The sequence below is a fragment of the Aulonocara sp. 'chitande type north' Nkhata Bay genome, linkage group LG4, assembly GCF_057382095.1.
Source record: "Aulonocara sp. 'chitande type north' Nkhata Bay isolate Kocher_YH1m ecotype deep benthic linkage group LG4, A_spYH_male_GT1.1, whole genome shotgun sequence".
Classification (NCBI taxonomy): domain Eukaryota; kingdom Metazoa; phylum Chordata; class Actinopteri; order Cichliformes; family Cichlidae; genus Aulonocara; species Aulonocara sp. 'chitande type north' Nkhata Bay.
Genome location: NC_141347.1, coordinates 11,874,658 through 11,896,380, shown reverse-complemented (window position 1 = coordinate 11,896,380; position 21,723 = coordinate 11,874,658). Strand labels below are relative to the sequence as shown.

General features: G+C 41.3%; 2 protein-coding genes across 3 annotated transcripts; both read left to right on the top strand.

The window, feature by feature from the left end:
- Window positions 1-2,897: 2,897 nt before the first annotated feature.
- On the top strand, window positions 2,898-13,305 carry LOC147332041 (phosphoinositide 3-kinase regulatory subunit 5-like). 2 transcript variants are annotated; one of them, XM_086290548.1, is made up of 18 exons: window positions 2,898-3,025; window positions 5,125-5,242; window positions 5,744-5,844; window positions 5,940-6,008; window positions 6,119-6,257; window positions 7,014-7,083; window positions 7,225-7,402; window positions 7,733-7,904; window positions 7,997-8,065; window positions 8,165-8,961; window positions 9,917-10,042; window positions 10,562-10,693; window positions 10,807-10,900; window positions 11,019-11,095; window positions 11,194-11,287; window positions 11,379-11,458; window positions 11,548-11,666; window positions 12,680-13,305. In XM_086290548.1, exons 2-18 carry the CDS (start codon window positions 5,134-5,136, stop codon window positions 12,825-12,827), a joined length of 2,574 nt encoding a protein of 857 aa, XP_086146674.1. In that variant the 5' UTR covers window positions 2,898-3,025; window positions 5,125-5,133; the 3' UTR covers window positions 12,828-13,305. The 2 variants fall into 2 exon arrangements, with proteins under 2 accessions (XP_086146674.1, XP_086146675.1); XM_086290549.1 differs by having other exon boundaries at window positions 2,904-3,025; window positions 5,128-5,242.
- Window positions 13,306-13,475: 170 nt separating this feature from the next.
- pik3r6b (phosphoinositide-3-kinase regulatory subunit 6b) lies at window positions 13,476-21,692 on the top strand. The gene is made up of 19 exons (XM_086290546.1): window positions 13,476-13,824; window positions 13,986-14,081; window positions 15,441-15,553; window positions 15,710-15,778; window positions 15,907-16,042; window positions 16,122-16,191; window positions 16,284-16,467; window positions 17,212-17,359; window positions 17,439-17,531; window positions 17,643-17,982; window positions 18,068-18,164; window positions 18,245-18,349; window positions 18,427-18,537; window positions 20,061-20,163; window positions 20,255-20,328; window positions 20,407-20,494; window positions 20,608-20,660; window positions 20,781-20,881; window positions 20,963-21,692. Exons 1-19 carry the CDS (start codon window positions 13,809-13,811, stop codon window positions 21,105-21,107), a joined length of 2,142 nt encoding a protein of 713 aa, XP_086146672.1. The 5' UTR covers window positions 13,476-13,808; the 3' UTR covers window positions 21,108-21,692.
- Window positions 21,693-21,723: the final 31 nt, after the last annotated feature.

The following is a 21,723-nucleotide window of genomic DNA, read 5'->3' as shown; positions in this document are numbered from 1 at the left end:
TTCCCTCTCTGTTATAATAGAAAAAAGGGGGCTCCGCTCATTCAGTCAGGAGTCGGAGCTTTTTTTTTTCTTTTTTCTTTTTTAATGTCTCGACGTCGGAGATGGAGCAGCGACATCGTCCGGCATATTACGTGAACTACAAGCTTAAAAAGCAAACTCGAAATGAAACTTAAGAGTCATGCAGTCATTTGATTTTTTCAGCTACCTCTCTCTCTTTAATCAACAGTGTATGTATGTGTTATTTAACTAAGATACAATAATAAAAAAAAACACGTCTAAGATACCATCAATGACCACCGTGGTTTCATCGCTGGTCTTTAAACCACATCCTTATCTTCACGCACAGGAAATCAGCTGCACGTTTGCAGCCCCAGTAAGCTGCAAGTAGCAAGACACAACCTTCCTTTTCATGTCGTTATTGTCTAATGTGCCAGCAAGGGAGTGATGCAACATTGCCTAACAGGCACACTGTACATTAAAAAAAAATCATCTGAACTGTCGTCTCAATGAGATATATAATGAAATATTACATATAAACAGCTTAAAGCCATCTTTTTTTTTTATCATAGGTTAACTTTTGTTAACCTTGTCTTCAGTTTTAATTGGGATTGTTATTTTTCGATTCCATTTATTTTATTTATTTGAACAAGGTTGTAAAGTCAGATAAAGTAAGTGTTGTGAAAATATGAACGAGTACTTAGAATGTCTTGATACATGCTCAGTCATCCAGGTATAACGAAATCCTTTGAAGGGAAAGAGCATCTTTGAATCAAGGAGGGGGGCTAAGGATACGTCTTTCACCATCTTACAAAGCTGTGATTGGAGCCATTCCCCATCTCTCTGTAAATTGTACGCACCATGACAATTTAGATATTGAAAATGACCTCATGGCCCATCATTCCCCAGTTGGGGAAACCTCTGGTGTTGGAAACTGAAGGAGTCACACACAAGTGGATGAAATGGATTAGGGATAGGGACTATAAATATATATAGTATTATATATGTGTGTGTGTGTCTTTTTTTTTAACCATTGTTTATTTTTGGTAACTTGTAGATAAAATTTTACTCTGATTAATGTTTTTAGAAATTGCTGGGTTGTTGATAGGAAAGGGGAAGCTGATAAATGTTTCAGAATTGCAACACTCTTTTGGGTGTTTACGTATGCTGTGATAATGTTAGGTAAAAGAGGAAACATCACAAAACAAAAGCAAATGTAGCACATTGAGCATCACTACTGATACACAAAGCAACAATAAGTTACACTCAGCAGTTTATTTCTTACATTGTGCTAATATTGCGTTGGACTACCTTTTGTCTTCAGAGCTGCCTTAATTCTTAACGGCAGAGACTGATAAAGGTCATGGAAATATTTGCTAAAAGGGTTTGTTCTGTATTGACATGACAGCATCATGCAACTGCTGCAGATTTGCATGTGCATCATCTGTTAAAGCACATCCCAGTGGCGCTATATTGGATTGAGATCTGATGACTGTGGAGGAAAATTGTGCACCGTGGAGGAAAATTGTGCACCGTGGAGGAAAATTGTGCACCGTGAACTCACTGTCGTGTCCAAGAAAGTTCTTTATCCTGCTGGAATCAGCCAGAGAAGATATGAACAATGTGGTCATAAGACAGTGGATATGGTCAGCAACAATACTCAGGTATGCTGTGGTTTTACATGATGCTCCGTTGGTACACAAAGTGTGCCAAGAAAATATTCCTCCCACCATTACACCACCTGGATGGATCCATGCTTTTATGTTGTTTACTCCAAATTCTGACCATATTATTTGAATATTACAGCAGTAAGAGACTCATCAAACCAGGCAGTGTTTTTTCAGTTGACTAATTTAGGTGAGTGCATGCAAACTGTAGCCTCAGTTTCATTTTCTTAGCTATTAGGAGTGGTGCCCAGCATGGTCTTCTACCGCTGTATCCCGCTTCTCTTTGGGGAGCACCTAAAATTTGCTGTCCCCCCAGTGCCTCCCCTGACAAGACTGTCCTATGTTGGTAATACCTGTATTAAACATGAGCACAAGAGATGAAGACACCCTACAATGAGTTGAAACATGAACGTGTTAACTTAAACAGGCTATTATGGATCTCAGAAGCGATATCAACTTTAATAGCAGGAAATTAACCAGGCACATAATTATTTTCTTCTTCTTATGTTTTTAAAAAGGAAAAACAGATCAGCGACAGCTTCAGCTCGCCTCTCTTTGGTTTAAGCATCTAATGGGTTTACTGTATTTGCCTGAAACCGCCAAAGCTAATTTTGCATCTAGAAGGATTCAAAATCTACTTAACTGACATCCTACCTCACTTTATCTTCCCTTTATTCTACTCACACAATGCACTAGAGGGAACTAGAGTCCTGCACTCAGGGCACAGAGAAGATGCACACATCTAGTTCCCTCTGACACTCACTGAATTATACCATGTGAACAGGCATTTACCAGTAATGGCATAAATATGTTTCCTACTAAAGGGTTTTCTTACCAGAAAGAGTAGCTAACATCTCTTGGTGTCACTTACTACCTAAAACAGCTTTCCTAACTGCTGTATGTGCACTGCTTACACTCACATAGGCCATCCAAAGAGGCTTTGGCATGCTGTGGAGTCTGTGTTCAGAAATTTATATGAAATTTGTGTGATTGATTTCTCTATGTAAAGGACTAAGAACCCCAGTTTTTATCGCCTTATCTCTGGGGACTGACACATTTGATCACAACAGTCTAGACGTTTATGGCACAATGTTGTGAACAACTTTAGTCAAATGAGGTCTGTCTTAAAAAAAGACTCCTCCTACTGCTTCAGCACAATGTCTTGTGTAAACTACTTCAGCATAAAGACTCATCAAGTTCCTGTTTTGCAGCACATGCTCTCTTAGCTGTGCAGTTGGAGGGTCTATTTTTGAAAAGCACCAACACAGGAGGATGTGGTCTCTGTATTGTTTCCCTTCGTTGGCGTTTCTCAGTTGTGGTGCATCTGGGATGATCTAGGACACAGATTACAGTGCTCACTGGTAAGATTTATCTCGCTTTGCTGGTTGTCTCTAATTTTATGCGCATTAAAAACATTTAAGCATCAACTTGCATGTGCATCTCTGCTCATATCAGGCTGTCTGTAACTCGTTTTAGAACGAGCATCTATCACCCAGCTTATAAGAGACCTAACGGCAAACTTTAATTCAACCTCTGCAGATTTCCTGTTCCTCTTCTTTTGTTGAAAGCTGATGTTGATGTAACCAGGCTGTCACGCCATAAAAATACATTTGATTGGCTTAAAGTGCAGCAATCCTATTGTGTCAAGTTCCCATCAAATAATGGTTTTGTTGTTTTTTTTTGCATTGTGGCACGTCATGTTTACATGGCAGGCCTGAACAATATAACCTGAAAGCATACAATGGATTAACACCTGCTTCCTCAGTGGACAATTGATGGACTTGCTCGCTGCTAGGGGATATGCCAGGTAGCTGCTGCAAACAAATACTTCCAGCATATCCTTGTTGGTCATGTGCTATGTGCAGATGTAGTTATTTCGTGCCCTGCAGCTTTAGATTTTAAGCTTGAACTACGACTACGAAGCCACAGCGTGACTAAAAGTCATTGTCTGTGTCATTGACTTGTTTCATGTTCCGCTTTAATTCCTGTTTTTCTGTATCCTCTGTTACGGCCGTTCCCAAGTAGAGGATGTGTGTCTCTGTGTTTGTGTGTGTCTTCATGTACACAAACACATTACACAAAGTTTGAAATCATTACCTATAAGAAATACCGTAGGCAGCTGAAAGTAAGGGATATGTGGCTGAAACATCTCATTAGACTGGTGATGTTGGTGAAAGGTTAGCTGAGTTCATCTGACCATGGAAGCAAGCCCCTTAAAAAAATAAAAGTTCGGCGTCACCACTATGTTGCAATACTGTGAACGCTCTGCATGTCTACCCATGTCTAAAGAGAGTAGTTCCATTTTTCTTTTAAAATTTCAACTGGACTCTTTATCCACATTTCAAGCTACATATTTTTGGTTGTTGCTGAACTCTTTGGATAATTTGCTATTCAAAATAATGCCTACATATTTTACACTGGGCCTGCTGTCTAAAACAAGCTGTTGTTAATCTTCTTCCCCTTCCTTTAAGCTAATTGTCTTCTCATTGACTGCCTCTGGTAAACAAGTTTGGACAGCAGGTGGGTGGGGCTGTTGCGCCTGAGATAACCGTATAAGCGACATCCTATCTCAGTGACATCATATGAAGCTGAGACAAGAAATAAGTGCTGGAAAACACATGTTTGGAGCAGTCTGAAGCCTTGAAACGTTTTGCTCACGTTATTTCATTAGGCATGCTTAATATGAGCATCGACAATATATATATAAATGACACAAGATGTTCCCTTTAATTTACACTGTGTGCCTCAGAGAGGCCTTTTCCCGTTTTGATTGGTTGAGATTAGCCCATTTTTCCAGTTACAGCTTCCTTAGAAAAAGTACCAGGGGAAATATTCCTTCTCATCCATGTCATAGGGTGTGATCTGAGTTAAGTAAATACTGCAGCAAACCATGTCTCAGGGGAATCTGCTCATGCTGCTACCTACTTCACTGTGCGCTTTTTATTGCAGCTAAAAGTGTGAACGCCCAAACCACAGGTGCATGTAAGTGAATTCCAGCAATTCTTTTTTCTTGTGCGACCATGTTTACTTCAAAGTCACACATTTGCTTGATTTAGGACTAAAGAGGCTCAAATAGGAAGTTGTCCGTTTGTAAGTCATTTCCAACTTGCTTGTGAGTCACATGAATGTGGTGTCACCAGCTGATTTTAAGAATGAAAAAGTAGAAGTTGTTGAGCTGTTTTCCACCAGCTCATCTCCGGTCCACTCCCCCAGTCTGTGACTCACTGGCATTACTAGGAAGTGCCAGTCTGCTGTGTTTTTTTACCCTGCTGTGGACACTGGTTGGACACTTGCTGTTTGCTTGTGAGAGCAAGTGTTGGTCTGGAAAGGGATAAACAATGATTGTAAAGTGTGGCCAGCACCATCAGTGGGAAGTCTGAGTGACTGAAGAGACCAGAGACCAAAAGAGACCAAAGCATCAAAGGGAGTAATTTAGCTTTTTTCTATTTGTCTGCCTCAGTAGAAGACGATGCAGACGCTGGATCAGAGCTCGTGCACCGAGGATCGAATCCAGCATGTCCTCGAGCGCTGCCTCAGTCACCTGGGTGTCGACACTCCTGACACACAGCTCTGGAAAGGTAGGATTCAAAAGCAAAGCTGCTTTTAATGGTAACACCCCAGAAAATGATATCATCAGCCCAACAAACCACTATGAGGGGGCGGGGGAAGACATGTTAAGACTACTGGTGGAAAAACTGTAAAACTATTTAAAATAATATTATTTAAAATATTATTTAAAATATTAAATATTTATTATTTCCAAATAATAATAATGTAATAAGACTTATACCCTCAATGAACTGGGAGCTGTAAGAGAAAAATGGGAATTGAAAGTGGTGACACACAGAATGAGCAAGTATCCGGTTATGCAAGATCCTTTTTTAAAATTTCTAACTAAAAACCCTTCATTGAAAAACAGGCAGCAAAAGTGAAAGTGGCGTCATCGTTTTCAAGCATCTTTCTAACTATAAGCCGAGTACCTGAACAGTCTGTTTACTGGTTGCCATCAGACTGAAACCTAAAAGGAGAAATACGCAGCTCAGTTCAGGTTTTTTAAAATTTCTCTCTGCCCTGACTAGCCGGACTGTGCATCAATCGCTGGTCTTTGGAGGAACTTGTGAAGAGAGATCCCCACAACTTCCTCATCCTTCTACAGCAAATACTGAGGAAAACAAAGGAGGTGAAAAGCCGAAACACCAACATCAATTTCTGCGCTGTTTATTGCTATAGGAGGAAAGGCAGTGGTTTCAATTCAAGTTTTTTCTTCCTCTACAGGTGCTGGAGCAGTGTCAGTATGAGCTGGTTGTGCCGCTCTCGCTCTTGTTCTCTTCCACCCTCCTGAGAGTGAGTTATTATTTACTGATCAGGACAGAAATGAGAAGGAATCCTCCCATTATCAGCTGCACAGTAAAAACATTTGTGGAACTTACATTAACACTTACTCACTCTTGCAGGCTCCTTACTTGCCAGCAAACAGTGGCGTGCTGCAGGACGCCAACCTGTTGTTCCATGGTTTCCTGTCCTGGCCCGAGCCCTGCAGTTCTGCTGCTAAACGTCTGCTTAATGTCATCCAGCAGGAGCTCCGAGCACCAGGTTGCAATGAAACTAATATGCACAGCAGTAAAATATGAAAGACATAACAATAGATACCACCAGTAGTTACTACTAGCTAAGTGTTTATACAATAATAGTGAGCGTCATTGGCAGCAAAGCCAGTTTAATAGAAACAAAAAGAAGAAGGTTGTATCCTTTAATCAGAGAAGGAGGAAGCAAACTGAGTTCAAAACAAAGCAGCTAACAGATAGTTTAGAGTTAACTCAAAGCTACTTATCAGTTTAATGTTAATCAGACTTGGTTAATCAGGTAATCAGACTTGACCAAACAATCCCAAATGGTGGTTAATTCTGCTGGTAAATGTGGAAACTTCCACCAGTAGAATTAAGTGCCACCTAATATGAATCCACTTAGTGACTGACTGCTGTTGACACTTGTTATGTATTTAGTAAAATCAGTTTATAGTTTTGTGGTACTACTTTCTGTGTAAAGTAGAGAACACCAAGTGTGGTGTATGTGCGCATTGATGTGCCTTTCCTCAAAATGGTTATTAAAGTAAGCTACTAACAACCAAAAAGGCATTGTTACTTTACCAGTTAAGTTATAAGAGAGAATATAACAACACTGAAGGTCTAATAGAGTTCATTTGGTGTTGACACATGAAAATATAGAAAACACTGGTTTGGTTAATTACCATGTGACCACATGGAGGCAGTGTCTCCCTGACAAAACCACCTCATGCATTCATACTTGTAGATCCATGTATTTGACCTTTCTCCTATTTGTTTGCTGTAGGTATTTCATTTCAAAGACTGGTAAGGACGGAGCAGGGTATTTCCCATGAGATTCACGGCTCTAAAACCATGTAAGTCCACGAAAAATGTAATGATTACAGAATGTGAGTGAAAATATTAAAAAAAAGATCTGTTAAATGAGTTAAACATTGCTGATATTTCTGTGCGCACTAAACATTTGCGTGTGTGTTTGTGGGCGTTAATGTATGCAGCACGGTACTGCTGGTGAGTCCAGATGATGATGTTCCTACAGAGGTGCGGTCTGTCTCCGAGCAGCTGAGTGCCTCCCAGCATTGCAGCAGAGACGTCACCATCACTCTGATCCTGCACAGCTTTCAGGCAGCTCTGGGCACCAAACATGACCTACAGGAGCTCCACAAAGCCCTGCAGGTGACTCCTCACTGACTGTTTTGGTAACACTTTCTAATGTGACTATACTTTTCAATTGCATATTACTTAAAATCACTTACTTAAATTTGCCTACGGTATAATTATTTCTTTGCTTCCTGTGAAAATCTGACTTGCCTCCCCCTTATTCTAGCATACCGCACCTTTATTTGTAGGTAAATATTATTATATATTATATGTAATTTTACTGTATTACAGGAGAACTACATCCCTAGTTGCAAGCTGTAAATATCTAAAGGTTTTTCACAATTTTTTCCCCTTAAAGTTTTTTCTTTGTTTGTTTTTTTTCTTAATGTTTAATGTTTCTTTCAGAGTAAGCAGCCTGAGGAGCTGGACCAGATTCTGCAGTCACTGACAGAAAGCATGGAGATGGCAGCCTCTGCAGCAGATCTTGGATCAGCAAGAGAGGGAATACTCCAAAGAATGGAGAGTCTCAAAGAAAGCCTTGCTATACCTGCTCATGCCGATGAAGGCACAGACATGGGTAGGTCAGGGAATAACATGAAATAACATGAAAGCACTATATATGAAAATGGCGCTGTTCACTTTAATCTCAGTATTTCCTCTTCTCATCAGGAGCTGTTGACATTTTCACGCTGCCCTTCCCCAAATGCCACAAATGCCACTGGGAAAATGATAACTTTGGTAACAAGCTCAGTTTAAACAGATTTATGACTAAAGCTTCCTTTAACTGAGCTACAGGATAATCTGCTAACGCTAATCCTGCTCTTTGCATCACTGCAGATGTTCTGAAACACATTCTTGGAGCTCAGAATGACATGGATTCATCAGACTGTTTCCTTAAAACCGGACTTGACGATGATGACAATAACGACACCAGCTTTGATGAGGAAGACGAACCGGAAGGAAACAAAGATCATCCTGAGTTTCAAAGTCATCGCATCTCCACCGCGTCCTCGTCCTCCAGGGACTCTGGCTATTCTCTGTCTTCCAGCTGGTCTGTGCCGTCTGGCTCATCGGGTGTGGAATCGGGCGAGGAGACAACACAGGAGGACATAGAGGAAAGACCAGACAGACAGCCCAAACCTAGAAAGAAACCAAAGAAGAAGTCTAGATCCCTCCTAGGCTTCTCTTTGCTTTTCAAGCCCTCTCGCAGTCCTAGGGTTTGCCGCCGTGTCCAGAGCATGGCCTACCACAAAGACTTTGAAAGAACTCAGTCACACCTCAAACCCTCCAAAGTTCATCCCCTTCATGAGTCCCCTGCTCCCTTGGATCCTCTTTCCCCTCAAAAGCATTTGTGCGTCCGCAGGAGACCGATCCTGAGTTGCAACGAGGAGGATCTGGTAGAAGCACCTACCCTCGTCAAGGTGGTGGTGTTTGGAGGTGACAGAGAGGCTGGAAGGCTGGCCAGAGCCTACAGCGACCTGCATCAGAAAGAGAGCAAATGTCCCCAGCTCACCAAGGTGTGCAAGCTGCAGTTTTACTTTGTTCCCACCAAAAGACAAAGTGGAAGTCCGGGAGGAGGGCACACACCAACTGAGGAGCGGATAGTAGGTTTAACCAAAACCACTACCTCTGTGGTGAGAACATCTGCCACCTCTGCATCTCAGTTTATCCCGTCTTTTATCTCCATATGTTCATAGATAGGATGGGACCACTTTTAAAGAATAATCCTTAAAACAACTTTTAATTTCATTGATCAGCTATGAATGAGTACTTTATGTGCCTGGCTCCAAAAAAAACGTCTTTTCATTGTTCATAATAAATTCGCTTTCTCTCCAGGACTTAGACGTCAAATATATAGACTGTACATTAAAGATGGATGTAGCCAGCAAATTTATTTTAGTTTTGTTTCGATACCTTTATCTGAGCGTTTTGCCTGCTTGCTGTTTGTTCAACTTTACAAAACCAACTTGATAAGAACTTCATAGCAACACTTCAAATCATCATACAATCAGCTTCTCTCTAAATAGATTCATGTCAAAATTGATACTGCGTTGCGTTAAATAAAACTTCAACAAATGATATTTTGACATCATTAATGAAGGGAGGCGAGAAGTCACTTTCTCATAGATTTCTTAAAAGTCTGGAAGAGAGGAGTCGCCCCCTGCTGGTAATTAGAACAATTTCATCAGACTGTTCCTTTATGAGTGGTTGACACTATTTCTGAACATTACCCAAAGCACTGGCTGCTGAGTTCGCATTAATCTGATTTTGTAGACATTTTTTCAACAACCTGCCATTTCTGAAGTTTTCTCGTTATAAACTTAAAACTGATATATACACTCAATGGCCAGTTTATTAGGTGCACCTTGCTAGTACTGGGTTTACAGCTACTACTTTTAGAGATTTTTGGTCCATATTGACTTGATAGCATCAAACAGTTGCTGCAGATTTGTCGGCTGCACAACACACCGGGTAGCATTAAGCACTGAGTACTGTAAAATAACAGCCATGTTTTTATGGCTGTGCAAACAGTTTGGATAATAAAATGTCATTAATATAATTGAACAGACAACCTTACTTTTCATACAGGACTCAAATGGCCTTGCAGTGGACGACTGGACGACAGATATAGCTCACATGCTGGGTATAATGGATCCCTGGTATGAGCGAAATGTCCTCAGTCTGCTCAGCTTGTCCTCTGACGTGCTCTCTCAGGTATATTTTACTCAGTCACCATCACCTCTCAGTGTTTCATACGCCACACAGTAGAAGTCTATAAAAGTCGCTGATGTTTTTCCAATCACTATCCTTAAGTGATGAAGTTGAATTACAGGGAATAAAGAATCCAGTGTCCTTGTTTTAATTTTTCTTACAGCAAACTAGCACTAAAAGTAAGCTAGGCCTCATTTTGGACACATCCTTTGAGGTCTTGTGAGGCACTTGCTATATGAAAGGAGCAATGAAATGGCTGGAGATCATAGTGATGATCATAGTAAATCTCTCAGTTTTTCCATGTGTGGAGGACTTTTTGGAGATCTGAAAACACCTCATGAGCTGAATCAGTTTTGTGGGGACTTTTCAGTGTTTCAGAAGTTCATCCTAAAAATAGCGACCTTTTCAGTTCTCCTTATACCAGGGGCGAGTTGGGCAAAACTATTTTAATGAGCATACTTAATTTATGCACATGCTGCCAACATAACAACATAGTTTGTTTTGTTTTTTTAAATGACTCAGGCGGCCTCTAAGGATGACAGCGTATCGCACAGCAACAGCGGTACGGAGCAGCTGCCCCTGCTGGCTGATTTGGTGCTTTATTACTGCAGACATGCAGACCAGCCTGTTCTGGTGCAGCTTTACCAGGTTGAGGTCAGAGCAGATTCATGCGCACACACACACACACACACACACACACGCAGACAGACACATACACAGGCATGCACAGGACACAATAACCATGAATACTTCCTTCCTCTGCACAGCTCACCCTGGTTGGAGGAGAGAGGAGAAGGGAAGTATTTATTCAGTCTCTGGAGCTTGGACACACGGCTGGAACCAGAGCTGTGAAGGCCATGGGTGAGTCACACTCTGAAATCAGTCTGTGATGTCTGTAATCAGACAGCAGCGACACCATTCAGGCAAACACACACTTTTGCACATGTGCGTCTAATTTTCCCTTGTGTTCTTTCTGAAGGTGCTGCCAGCAAAAGGTTTGGCATTGATGAGGAACGAGAGGCTGTCCCTCTAACACTAAGCCTTGCATACAACAAGGTATTGTTCCCACACACTTGTTTCCTGCAACACAAGCAATAAGATGATGTTTAAATTCACAGCCTGACGTATTTCCTTAATCTGTGACTCGGCAACAGGTGGCAATCAGTGGGAGGAGCCAGTGGATCAATAAAGAAATCATGTGCACATCGATTAATCTTCACAAACAGTGGAGGACACCTCAGCAGCTCGGTGCGTGTGATTCCCACTTCTTCTTTTGTTTTTTTCTTTGTCTTGCCTATGCTTTGTTGTAAGTTAAGCTATTCAAATATTGCCTGTGCAGATTCAGCAGAGAGCCTGCAGCTCACAATGACTGAAGTCCTGAAGAGGCAGTGCTCCAAGTCCAAAAAGGGCTACAAACAGGTGAGGGTGATATTAAATGTGATGACGTGCTCACTCTCCCTTTGAAACAACCCCCCTTCCCTTCCTCACACTTCTTCTCCCTCCGGCAGCAGATCTCAGTCTCAGAAGTGAAGGTGGACAAGATGCAGGTGAATGGGAGCGATCCCGGGACGACGTTTGCTGTGTGTTTGGATCAGGATGAAAAGAAGTTTATTCAAAGTGTCACCAGGTATAAAACGAAGCATCACCTCTGACTTTGGTGGCAGAAAGAATTCCTCCTGCATTTTAAAGCCTTGGAAAATAAATATACTCTGATGCGTGACTTACATGAAAGGATCAAAGCAACGTGTTAAAATTACACTGTTACAAGCAAAAGATGTGGACAGATGTTGAGCTGCTGATCTTTCATATTTATAACTTGAAAAACATATCAGCTCAGTCTTTCATTTGCCCTCTTTCTTGGGACCCCTACACAAAGAAAACACTCTCACCAAACTTCAAAATACTTTAACTTCTAATAATGTCTTGGAGCATAAATTGATAACAAAAAATAAATTTAGTAATTTTATCCAGACTTCCACAAAAACCTTAGATAAAAAGCCCAAAGCTGGTGGATTTATTACAGTTTCTTTATGACCTTTCTTTTCTGTTAACAAAATACGAAAAATTCCCAAGACCCACTTTAAGCAACAGGACCAATTGGCTCATTTTAAAAGCATTTTCCAGACCTGCTTCTTCTTCTTCAGAAAGAAGGACACCAGATGAGCTGCTGCACTTTTGTATTTGTGCATTACTGTAGCATTAACAACAAAACCTTTAAGGTTTCAGCCCCAATTATGAAGCACAATAAATCAGCAGCACTTAATATACTTGATTTAAATATCAACTGAACAAAGCTGAACCAAAGTGTGCTGTATATGTTATCTTTTGTTGTTGTCAGTGCCTATGTACTATTTATACGCTGTCCTTATGTATATGCTGTATATATAGTAATTAGTTCACTGTCCCTGATTTATTCCATAATTTATTCCAATGTCTTTGCACTCAGCACCATTGCACAGCTACATACAGATATGCCACACATGCTGTTATTTTCTGTTTTATGTAATCTGTTAAATGCATTGAGAGAAAATGATGGGGATGGGGGGCAAATTTCTTTCTTGTGCCTCCTTTTTCTCCGAATGTGAATCACAACCTCAGCGTCTCCGAGTCTAATGCAGTGTTGCTCTGTCTCGCCCGCAGGTGTGAGGTGTCTCTGTGCTGTAAGCCGGGAAGCGGTTTGGACTGGAGGACCTACCAACCGCTGCTGGGCCAAGTTCAGCCTCTGCACCCATCCTACTGCTCTATGCTCTGCCTCCCCATCACCTCTTTCTCGTCCTCGTATCCATGACCAGCTCGGTGCCGCACTGAAGAAGAAGAAAGCTGTGGGATTCTTTCTAATGCTGGGATGTTTGAGGACAGGGACACTGTACAGCTGGTGAAAAATAAACAGACTGACAAAGAGTGACATTTTTTCATGCGTGCGCCACAATTGAGATTAAGGTGTGCCGCCTTGTTGTTAAGGAAGTGTACGCATCTTTTTCTTCTGACACACTGGCACGCTCATTGCATACTGAGGAATGTGGGTGTACTTGTCGGTGTGTTGGGGGATTTTACAGGTTCTTGTCTTACCGGCACTGTTTGTGTAGGGGTGGGTTAAAATCTGCTGTGGGTGATTTGAAAACTGATTACTTGAGTACTAATGTGTACATTTTCAAGTCAATAATGTTGTGTAATAAACTAAGTTATTTATTCTCATGTGTTGTTGGTTTTTTAAACCTTCATGAGCATTTGCATTTCACTTTGTTTTTGTAGCTCATCCAACTGAAATAAAGACTACACTCATCTGTTTGGATAGTGACGTTTTGTTTCAGAATTTTATTTCCTCCAATAAGTTAATCACACCCTGCCGAGCATGCTTAAAATAGCAATGTGATGATCATCATGGCATTATGTCAGTAACAGGAAGCAGCAGGGAATATTCAGGAGGGAACTGTGTTCATACTTACTTGAAAACGCTCGCTCGGACAGAAGCTTCTGTAGTAAGCTTTGGAGAAATGCTGCACACAGAGCAGGAATGAAAGTAACAATGTAACGATGCGATGTATTTATAGCTGAGCCAGTCATCGGACAACAAAGCAGAAGTGCACTTACCTTTCACTGCAGGGTATCAGGTATTTGTACTCAGTTCAATTTTTGTCGTTTCGGTTGCTGGGCTGTTGGGGACTAGTGCTGAACTCTCTCCTCAGAGGAGAGGGCTTTTTGTGATTTGTTCTGGTTTGAGTCAGCTGTGCTAAAATTAAGCCTTCAAAAACTCTGAAGAGTGGAAAGGATGGTCGATCCCACAGGTGAGAGTTTTCATTTCTTCATGGGCATTCTCGTTTCACCAGTAAAAGCTGCAGTTTCGGAGTCTAGAGAATGCAAACAAAATGTGTGTGTGTGTGTGTGTGTGTGTGTGTGTGTGTGTGTGTGTGTGTGTGTGTGTGTGTGTGTGTGTGTGTTTTAACAGCTAAAGAGGACCTCTCCTCCACTTGGGACTCCAACTTGTGTGATGATGTCCAGGCTCTTTTCAAAGAGATGAAGAGCGAGAGTTGTTCCCGCAAAGGTATCCACTACTGAAAGTATATAAGCGCGCTGAAATCAAAGTCTGAAGTCAAAGAGCAACATAATGGATTATTAAAAACTCGTCATCATTGCTGAGAAACGTGTTTGTCTAGTAAAACAGACGCTTCCGTTAGCAGATAGTTTGCAGGCGATCATTTTAACAGTATTGTTTAATTACTAATTATAATAAATAGATTCTAAAACTGTGATATATTTCCTTATCACTTCCTGTTTTCCTTCCCTTTGTTTACAATCTATTACACATACAGTCACTGGACACTTTATTAGGCACATGCTCCTAATACTGGGATAGACTCCTTTTCCCTGCAGAACTGCATTAATTCAACAAGCTGCTGGAAACATTCATCAGAGGTTTTAGGTGTATGTTGACGTGACAACATCACTAAGCTGCTGCAGATTTGTTGGCTGCACATCCATGATGTGACTCTCCCAGAGATGCTCTGTTTGACTGAGATCTGGTGAGAAGGCCTGAGCCTCTGATACAAAGCAGAATAGATCCATGCTTTTATGCTGTTTCATGTAAATTTTGACCCTACCACCCAAATGTTGCAGCAAAAATTAAGATTAATCAGACCAGGCAACATTTTTTTCAATCTTCTGTTGTCCTGTGCAAACTGTACTGTAGCCTCAGTTTCCTGATTTTTGGTGGCAGGAGTGTCAGTCTGTTGGTGGGGCCCTGTCTGCCTACAAGGTTTAATATGTTCATATTTGCATTCAGAGATCCTCTTCACCTTGGCTGTAACTAGTGGTTATTTGAGTTATCATTGGCTTTATCAACTTGAAGCAATGTGCCCCTTCATCTCTCAATTCTGGACTCAACAAGACATTTTCACCCAGAGAACCGTCGCTAGCTGGATATTTTCTCGTCTTCTGATCATTCTCTGGAAACTCTTGAGATGGTTTCCATGATCAGCAGTTTCTGAAATACTCAGATCATGGTACCTGACTGGCACCAACAACCATTCTGATGCTCGATTTGAACTTCAGCAGGTCATCTTGACCTTGTCCACATAATTAAACCCTTTGAGCTGCTGCCACGTGATTGGTGGATTAGATATTTCTATTAATGAGCAGATGAACACGTGTACCTAACAAAGTGGCCGGTGAGTGTAAAGTATTAACACATGACTATGTGACTCCTAAAGCTGTGATTTATAGTTTTGAGTGAGGGATACCTAATTAGGGGCTGCAGAGCTTAGTTATTTTAAGCTAATTAGCTAATAGTAGTGGTATCAACTTTCCACCCTTTTCACACACAGTGGGATAATTTAGCTGCTAAAATAGATAGTCACACTTATCTGAGACAATGCAAGCAAACTACTGTCTGCCTGATTTGCAGGAATGCTGGTATGGAACCTCCAAAGGAAGGTGGAAGTCAATCCTTCCTGCAGCCTTTCAATAATCTCAATTCTGGTCCAAAAGCTGGAGAAGACGTTAACAACAGTTTCCAAGGTTTGTCGTCCTTCATCAAGTCTAGTCAAAATCAAGTTGTGCAGTTGTGCAAAAGCAATGCATTTAAAGACTTTCTTTTCTTTACTTCTGCTTAAAAAGTACAAAATGAATTCAGATACTGAATTCTTGTTTGTCTGGGTTTTTTGGCTGGTGTAGCTCCATGAGAAAAAAACCTACATGTCTGTCAACCCAGTGCTGCACACGCTCTACTATGTAGTCATTCAGGTAAGACGCACTTGGCAACACACAGCTGAAAATACGATATTGTTCATGAAAACACTGCAGCAATAGCAACAAGCTGTAAATAATGTACAAATACAGGCTGAAAGGCTTTTCTGTATTTCAATACCCAGTCAGGTGTCACAATTCCTAAAGGTCTTTATCACAAAGCGTACGAGTGTTTGGGGAAACTGCTGATACTGCCATCGCCATACTCCGCTGTGGCTCTGCACACTCTGAGGAGCATCAAGATGGAAATGACTGCACCAGGTATCACATATCCTTACACGCGTGACCTCGATACTAAAATCCGCCCTCACTCTTACCAGACAAACCCTTTCCTCAACAGGATCTCTGTACCTGAAGAGAGTCATCGCAGAGCAAAATATCAAGAGTGAGCATTTTGCTGCCAGGGAAAAGTAAGCAGGCCATATTGAAAGCCCTCCAGGCCTGTATCAGAATGATTCAACTGTATATCGCAACATTATTGTCTCCTGCTTGTGTCCTGCAGAGTGTTTGTGCTGGCAGACCCAGCTGTGTTTTCTGTTTCACTGGAAGCTACGGTTAGAGCATACTTGGAAGTGTCACGCCGGCTCACAAACACACAGACTATGGAGAAAAGTGTGCTTTTCCGTGTGCTGGAGACAGGGTTAGGGACGACCTGCCAAAGCTCCAGACTAGCTCAAGCTCTTGAGGTAAATACATCCATGAGGGTGCTTTGGACAAAGAAACAGTAGTGATCCCCAGAGGATGAATCCCATTCATTTTCATGATCCCAGATTTATTATTTACTATGTATATAAATATAAACATAAGCTACATGAACTAATCACCCATTAGTTCAAATGGTGTATATGTATAAATCAGGTTTCATTTTCCAGGTTTCAAAAACAGAACTTTAGTTCACGCCACCTTGATTTCTATAAATATAAAAAATAACATGTACTGCTCAGAAAAATCAAATCAAATCAAGGAAAACTTAACAAAATTAACTTTTTTTGCTGTGAGTTTGAGTCCAGCACTGAAAGGATTTGTTTTCCACTGCACGGTGACACGGTGGTTAGCACTGTTACCGCACAGCAAGAAGGTCCTGAGTTCAAATCCAGTTTGTGTTTACGTGGGTTCTCTCGGGGTACTCCAGCTTCCTCCCACCATCCAAAGACATGCACTTAGTGGGGATAGATTAATTGATTAATCTAAATTGCCCATGGGAGTGAATGTGAGTGGGAAAGGCTGTCTGTCTCTGTGCATTAGCCCTGCGACAGACTGGCGACCTGTCCAGGGTGTCCCTGCCTCTCGCCCTATGACAGCTGGAATAGGCTCCTGTGACCCTGAAAGGGAGAAGTGGAATGGATGGATGTTCCTGTGTCATTTTGTTCCCTTATTCACATCAAGCTATTCATCAAGATCTGATGTGTTCCCCTAATTTTTTTTTCCAGGTTTTAGAGGACCATGATGTGAGGCAATATTTCCAGGATGTGGTTGAAACTGTGAAGCAGAGTTTACAGCATGGTCCCGGCAGTCGTGCAGATTATCTGAAGGGGCTGAAGCAGATATACAAACACATCTTGGCTGCCTCTGAAAAAGGTCTGAGTGTAGTGTGTTATAACACAAGTTATTCTAAGTGGAGATAATAATAATAATATTTCTTATCAACTTCTCTCAGATGTATTGCATGATGAACAAGGTCCTGTGTACAGCACTACAGTGCCCTTGCCAGAGATGAACTTCCTCATGTGGACAGATGAAGAGATGCTATGTGAGCCCATCAAACAAACAAAAACTGATGCTTCATATCTATAATCTTACCACACATACAAGAAGGCTGCAGTTTTACTTGAAACTGACGTTAAATTTGTCTTTCCTTAAGGGAATCTGTTGACAGACTTTGCCCTACCTTCTGGCTCCAACTCCATTAAGGATGACAAAGAAAGGATCTCAAGAGACAGCGGGATAGTGAAGGACTTAAAGGACTCAGACGAAGCAGAGCAGCTGCCTTACACGGCTCAAAAGACACTGCGGGAACGGAGAAATGCCTTGAAGAAGCCAAAGTCTGCAGAAAAACTGAGTCTGATGGAGGAGAAGATGAAGGAAGATGTTACCGGAAACTCGCTTCTACTCAAAGAGGAGCGAAGTCACACGGCTCGAGTTGTGGTACTGGGGGATGACAGCACCCTGGGAAAGCTCACCAAGGCTTATTACATCATACGGTGAGGATCCCAAATACTGGAGTGTGTGTATGTGTGTGTGTGCATGCCCACTTTTAAATAAACTTTTCTAAAAATGTCCATACAGCAAGAAAGAGGCCAAACGTAACATGCTGACCAAGAAACTAGACCTGCAGCTGTACTACATCCCAGTCTCTGATGCAGAGGCTTCACCGAGTTCACCTGTGAGTTACACTGACACATTCAAAGCAGCTCTGACAGGTGTGAGTGTAGAGGACTACGTAACTCTTAATACTCCTCACAGGATGAGAGCAGGTTGTCTTTGGCGTCCTGTTTGGAGAGAGTGGATCCGTGGTACAGTGTCAACGTTAGCAGTCTGGGAGCTGCCATCCCGACGCTACCTGAGCTGGTAACCAACTGTAGCGATTACATCTTATTAATAATAACTATATGCAGTCCATCTAATCCTGTCCGCCCTTTGCACAGCCTTCTGTTTCCAGGAAACCGACAGAGCTGAGCCTTTACTTGTTGGACACCCTGTGTTACTACCTTCGCTGTGGGACACAGCCAGTTAACCTCCCGGTCTATTCAGTTAAGGTACAGCAGAGCTATCGTGTGTAGATATTGTGTTTTACATGCATTTAAATGTGGAAGGCAAAGAGCAAGGCTGGCTTTTCATGTGTCAAACATCGTAGCAGAATTCAGCTAAAAAGAAAATAATAATAAATAATGTCTATTTTTCTTACTTAAAGCTGGACTTGTGTCAAATCGTGTAACTGCGTGTTGAATTTGAGTTTTAGAGTTTGGACAATGAAATGTTTTCCTGCTGATATGGGGACTTAGACATTTAGTATTAGACCTCCTGTGTCATATCTTTGTTTCATAATTTCTCACATTAGTTTTATTTGTGTGTGGATCTTTGTATCATTTTCAGTGAGTTTCAGTTCTTTTTCTCTGTTTCTAATGTAGTAATATCAAAGTTCACAGCCAAAACTGACTTGGCTTGTTCATTATTCCAATAATAGATGAGGGAACAGCCAAATTTTCAAATTGTATTCTTAAGCTCCTGAACCACATAGTTCAACTCACAGAAAGGTGAACCAGTCCCTGTGTTTGCATCTGAGGGTTTTCCCCTCTCAGGGATTCACTTATGCAACAATTTCTTGTTGTTGTTGTTGTTTTTATGACTGTAACAAATTTCATGTTGATCTAATTTAAATGCTGTGTTATTTTTGGAAACTGTTTTTTTTTTTTTCAAGTTTTAGCATAAAATATTTTTCCTACAGTGTGTGGATAACAAATCTGAGCTAAGATGAGAGAAAATGTTTCACTTTATCCACTAGGTGGACCAAATCAGAGTACAAGAAATGTTGATCTCAGTTCATAATAACTTCACAAGCTTTTTGGTGACATGCACTGGCCAGTTTATTAGGTACAGTTTGCTGAATTCATTATTTATGAAAAAGATTCAACAAGATGCTGGAAACCTTCCTCAGAGATTTTGGTGTGTTGATCCACGATAATGTTCAGTTTTGGTGAACCCATTCTAATTCTAAAAGTATTGTGACTCTGATTGTAGATTTAGTTTCCTGTTCTTAGCTGACAAGAGCAGCGAACGGCGTGGTCTTCTGCTGCTGCAGCCCATCTGCTTCAATGTGTTGTGTGTTCAGAGATGCTTTTCTGCATGCTTCGTTTGTAAAGAGTGGCTATTTGAGTAATAATTTCATTCCCATTGGCTCAAAACAGTCTGGCCAGCAGACCAGCAGTTTCTAAAATACTCAGATCATGGTGCTCAGTTTGAACTTCAGCACGTCATCTTGACCTACATGCCTTTATAAACATATGTGACTTGATCCTTACTGCATGCCTGAATGCACTGAGTTGCTGATTGTTTGACTCCATATTTGCATCAATAGCAGATGAACATGCGTGCCTAATAAAGTGGCAGATGGGCGTCCAAATGTCTTTCCAGCTCATTCACTGTTTCCAAACAAATTCAAATGTTACAGCTTTAACTAAACTAAGTTTAGCAGTTACTTCTTCAGTGTAGAGTCTGGTAGGTGCTGTCATTCGTTTGTTCACGCTGGTTTTTGATTTGATTAAATATGCCGTGTGTTTAGATGACCCTCTCCAACTCTGATCTGGCCTCAGTGGAGGAGCTGTTTGTGTCCCACCTGGAGGCCGACATCCCAGATTTCAGACACCTTAAAGACCGGCAGCAGAGTATGTGTGCGAATCTTTCTGTGCATGTGTGTGTGGATATTGATGTAACCACGGTAACAGATGGCGACATAAACTGGCTCGTCTTTGACAGGGGAACCTTCTGTACGACAAAAGAAGTCATCGGTGGAACTCTTTGGCGTGGTTCTGTCGGTCAACTACACAAAGGTGCACCCCTTATCCTTTTACACTCATTAACACTGTCACACTTGCACACAGACTCACACTCACTGATGTTCTCAACAGGCCACTTTAAGCAAACGAGACGTTAAAGGAGAAGCATCTATGACCTGGCGTGTGGTGATTACCTCAGAGCCGGCAGCTTCAGCGTCAGGTTTGTTGTTGGTTTTCTTTTTTTGTTTGGTTTTTTTTTTATCAATTGCTTTATTTCAGTGCAATAAGAATTATGTGGAGAAAAAACTGAGTCATTCTTTTCATTTTGTTTAGGGGAGAGTTACCTGGCTGCAAGGTTTGACTCTCTGAACCCCGCATACAACACAGTAAGACGTTATTCTCTTCTGCCTTGGATTATTGGCTAGTTATATCTCATTATGCATGATGCAGTGGAAGTGCTTTATCCATATCTGAAGGCAACCGTTAACTGAATCTGTTAATGATAGAAAATCGAAACTCGAAACATCAGCATCAGGACAATGGAGCAACGAACACTCTGCGTGTGTCTGGACAAAGACCCTCACAGGATATACACCAATGTCCAAAAGTAATTTTATGCTTCTTCTGTTTTTACTTGTCCACTCTCGCCCTTTAAGAAAAACTAACATGCTGCATTGTTCTTTTACAGAATAGAAATCTCTCCATGCTTGGACCCGGGTTGCACCATTCGGTGTAGGTACAGCATCGGCAGCGAGCAAGAGCTGCCACTCAGCAAGTATCTGGACAAAGTCATGTCACTGCCAATCAACAGCTTCTCTGGTGTCAGCATGTGAGGGACACAGGCTGACTGCTTCACAGTCATCTTAATGTTACATTAGCAAAGCATATCCGTCCACCCATCAGTTCATTTTCTTCACCTCGCATACAGTTCAGGGTCGTGGTGGGCTAGAGCTAGAGGCAGAAGCAGGTCACCTCTACATTGCAGAGTAGAATCATCTACACTGTCTTGTGTTTAGTAACATTAATGTTAATCCCTTTGGATCCTCTTAATTTAGTAACACACGATTATTTGGATTCCATTATCTCTCTCGCTAACTGAATTCTAAATGCTTACAAATCCTGTGATAAGAGTTAACGGATACTCTACAGGAGAAAAAGTAGTTAGATTCTACTAACTAAGAATGCAGAGCGAGTCTGCATGTCGAAGTATCCCAATGCATCGATCTACCCCTGAATGTGTGAATGTTAGAGGTGTGTATGCAACAGGAAAAAAGTGCTTGTATGAACAGGCGTGATTGGTTGAATGAGGCTTGCAGTAAAATGTGCTTTGAGTGTTTGTATTAAAGCTCTACATAAGTACCTGTTCAGTTAATTTGCTTCAAAGACAAAGTACTACAAGTATCCAAGTGCTTGTTACCTGTGGCCATTTTTCAATAATAAACTTTATAT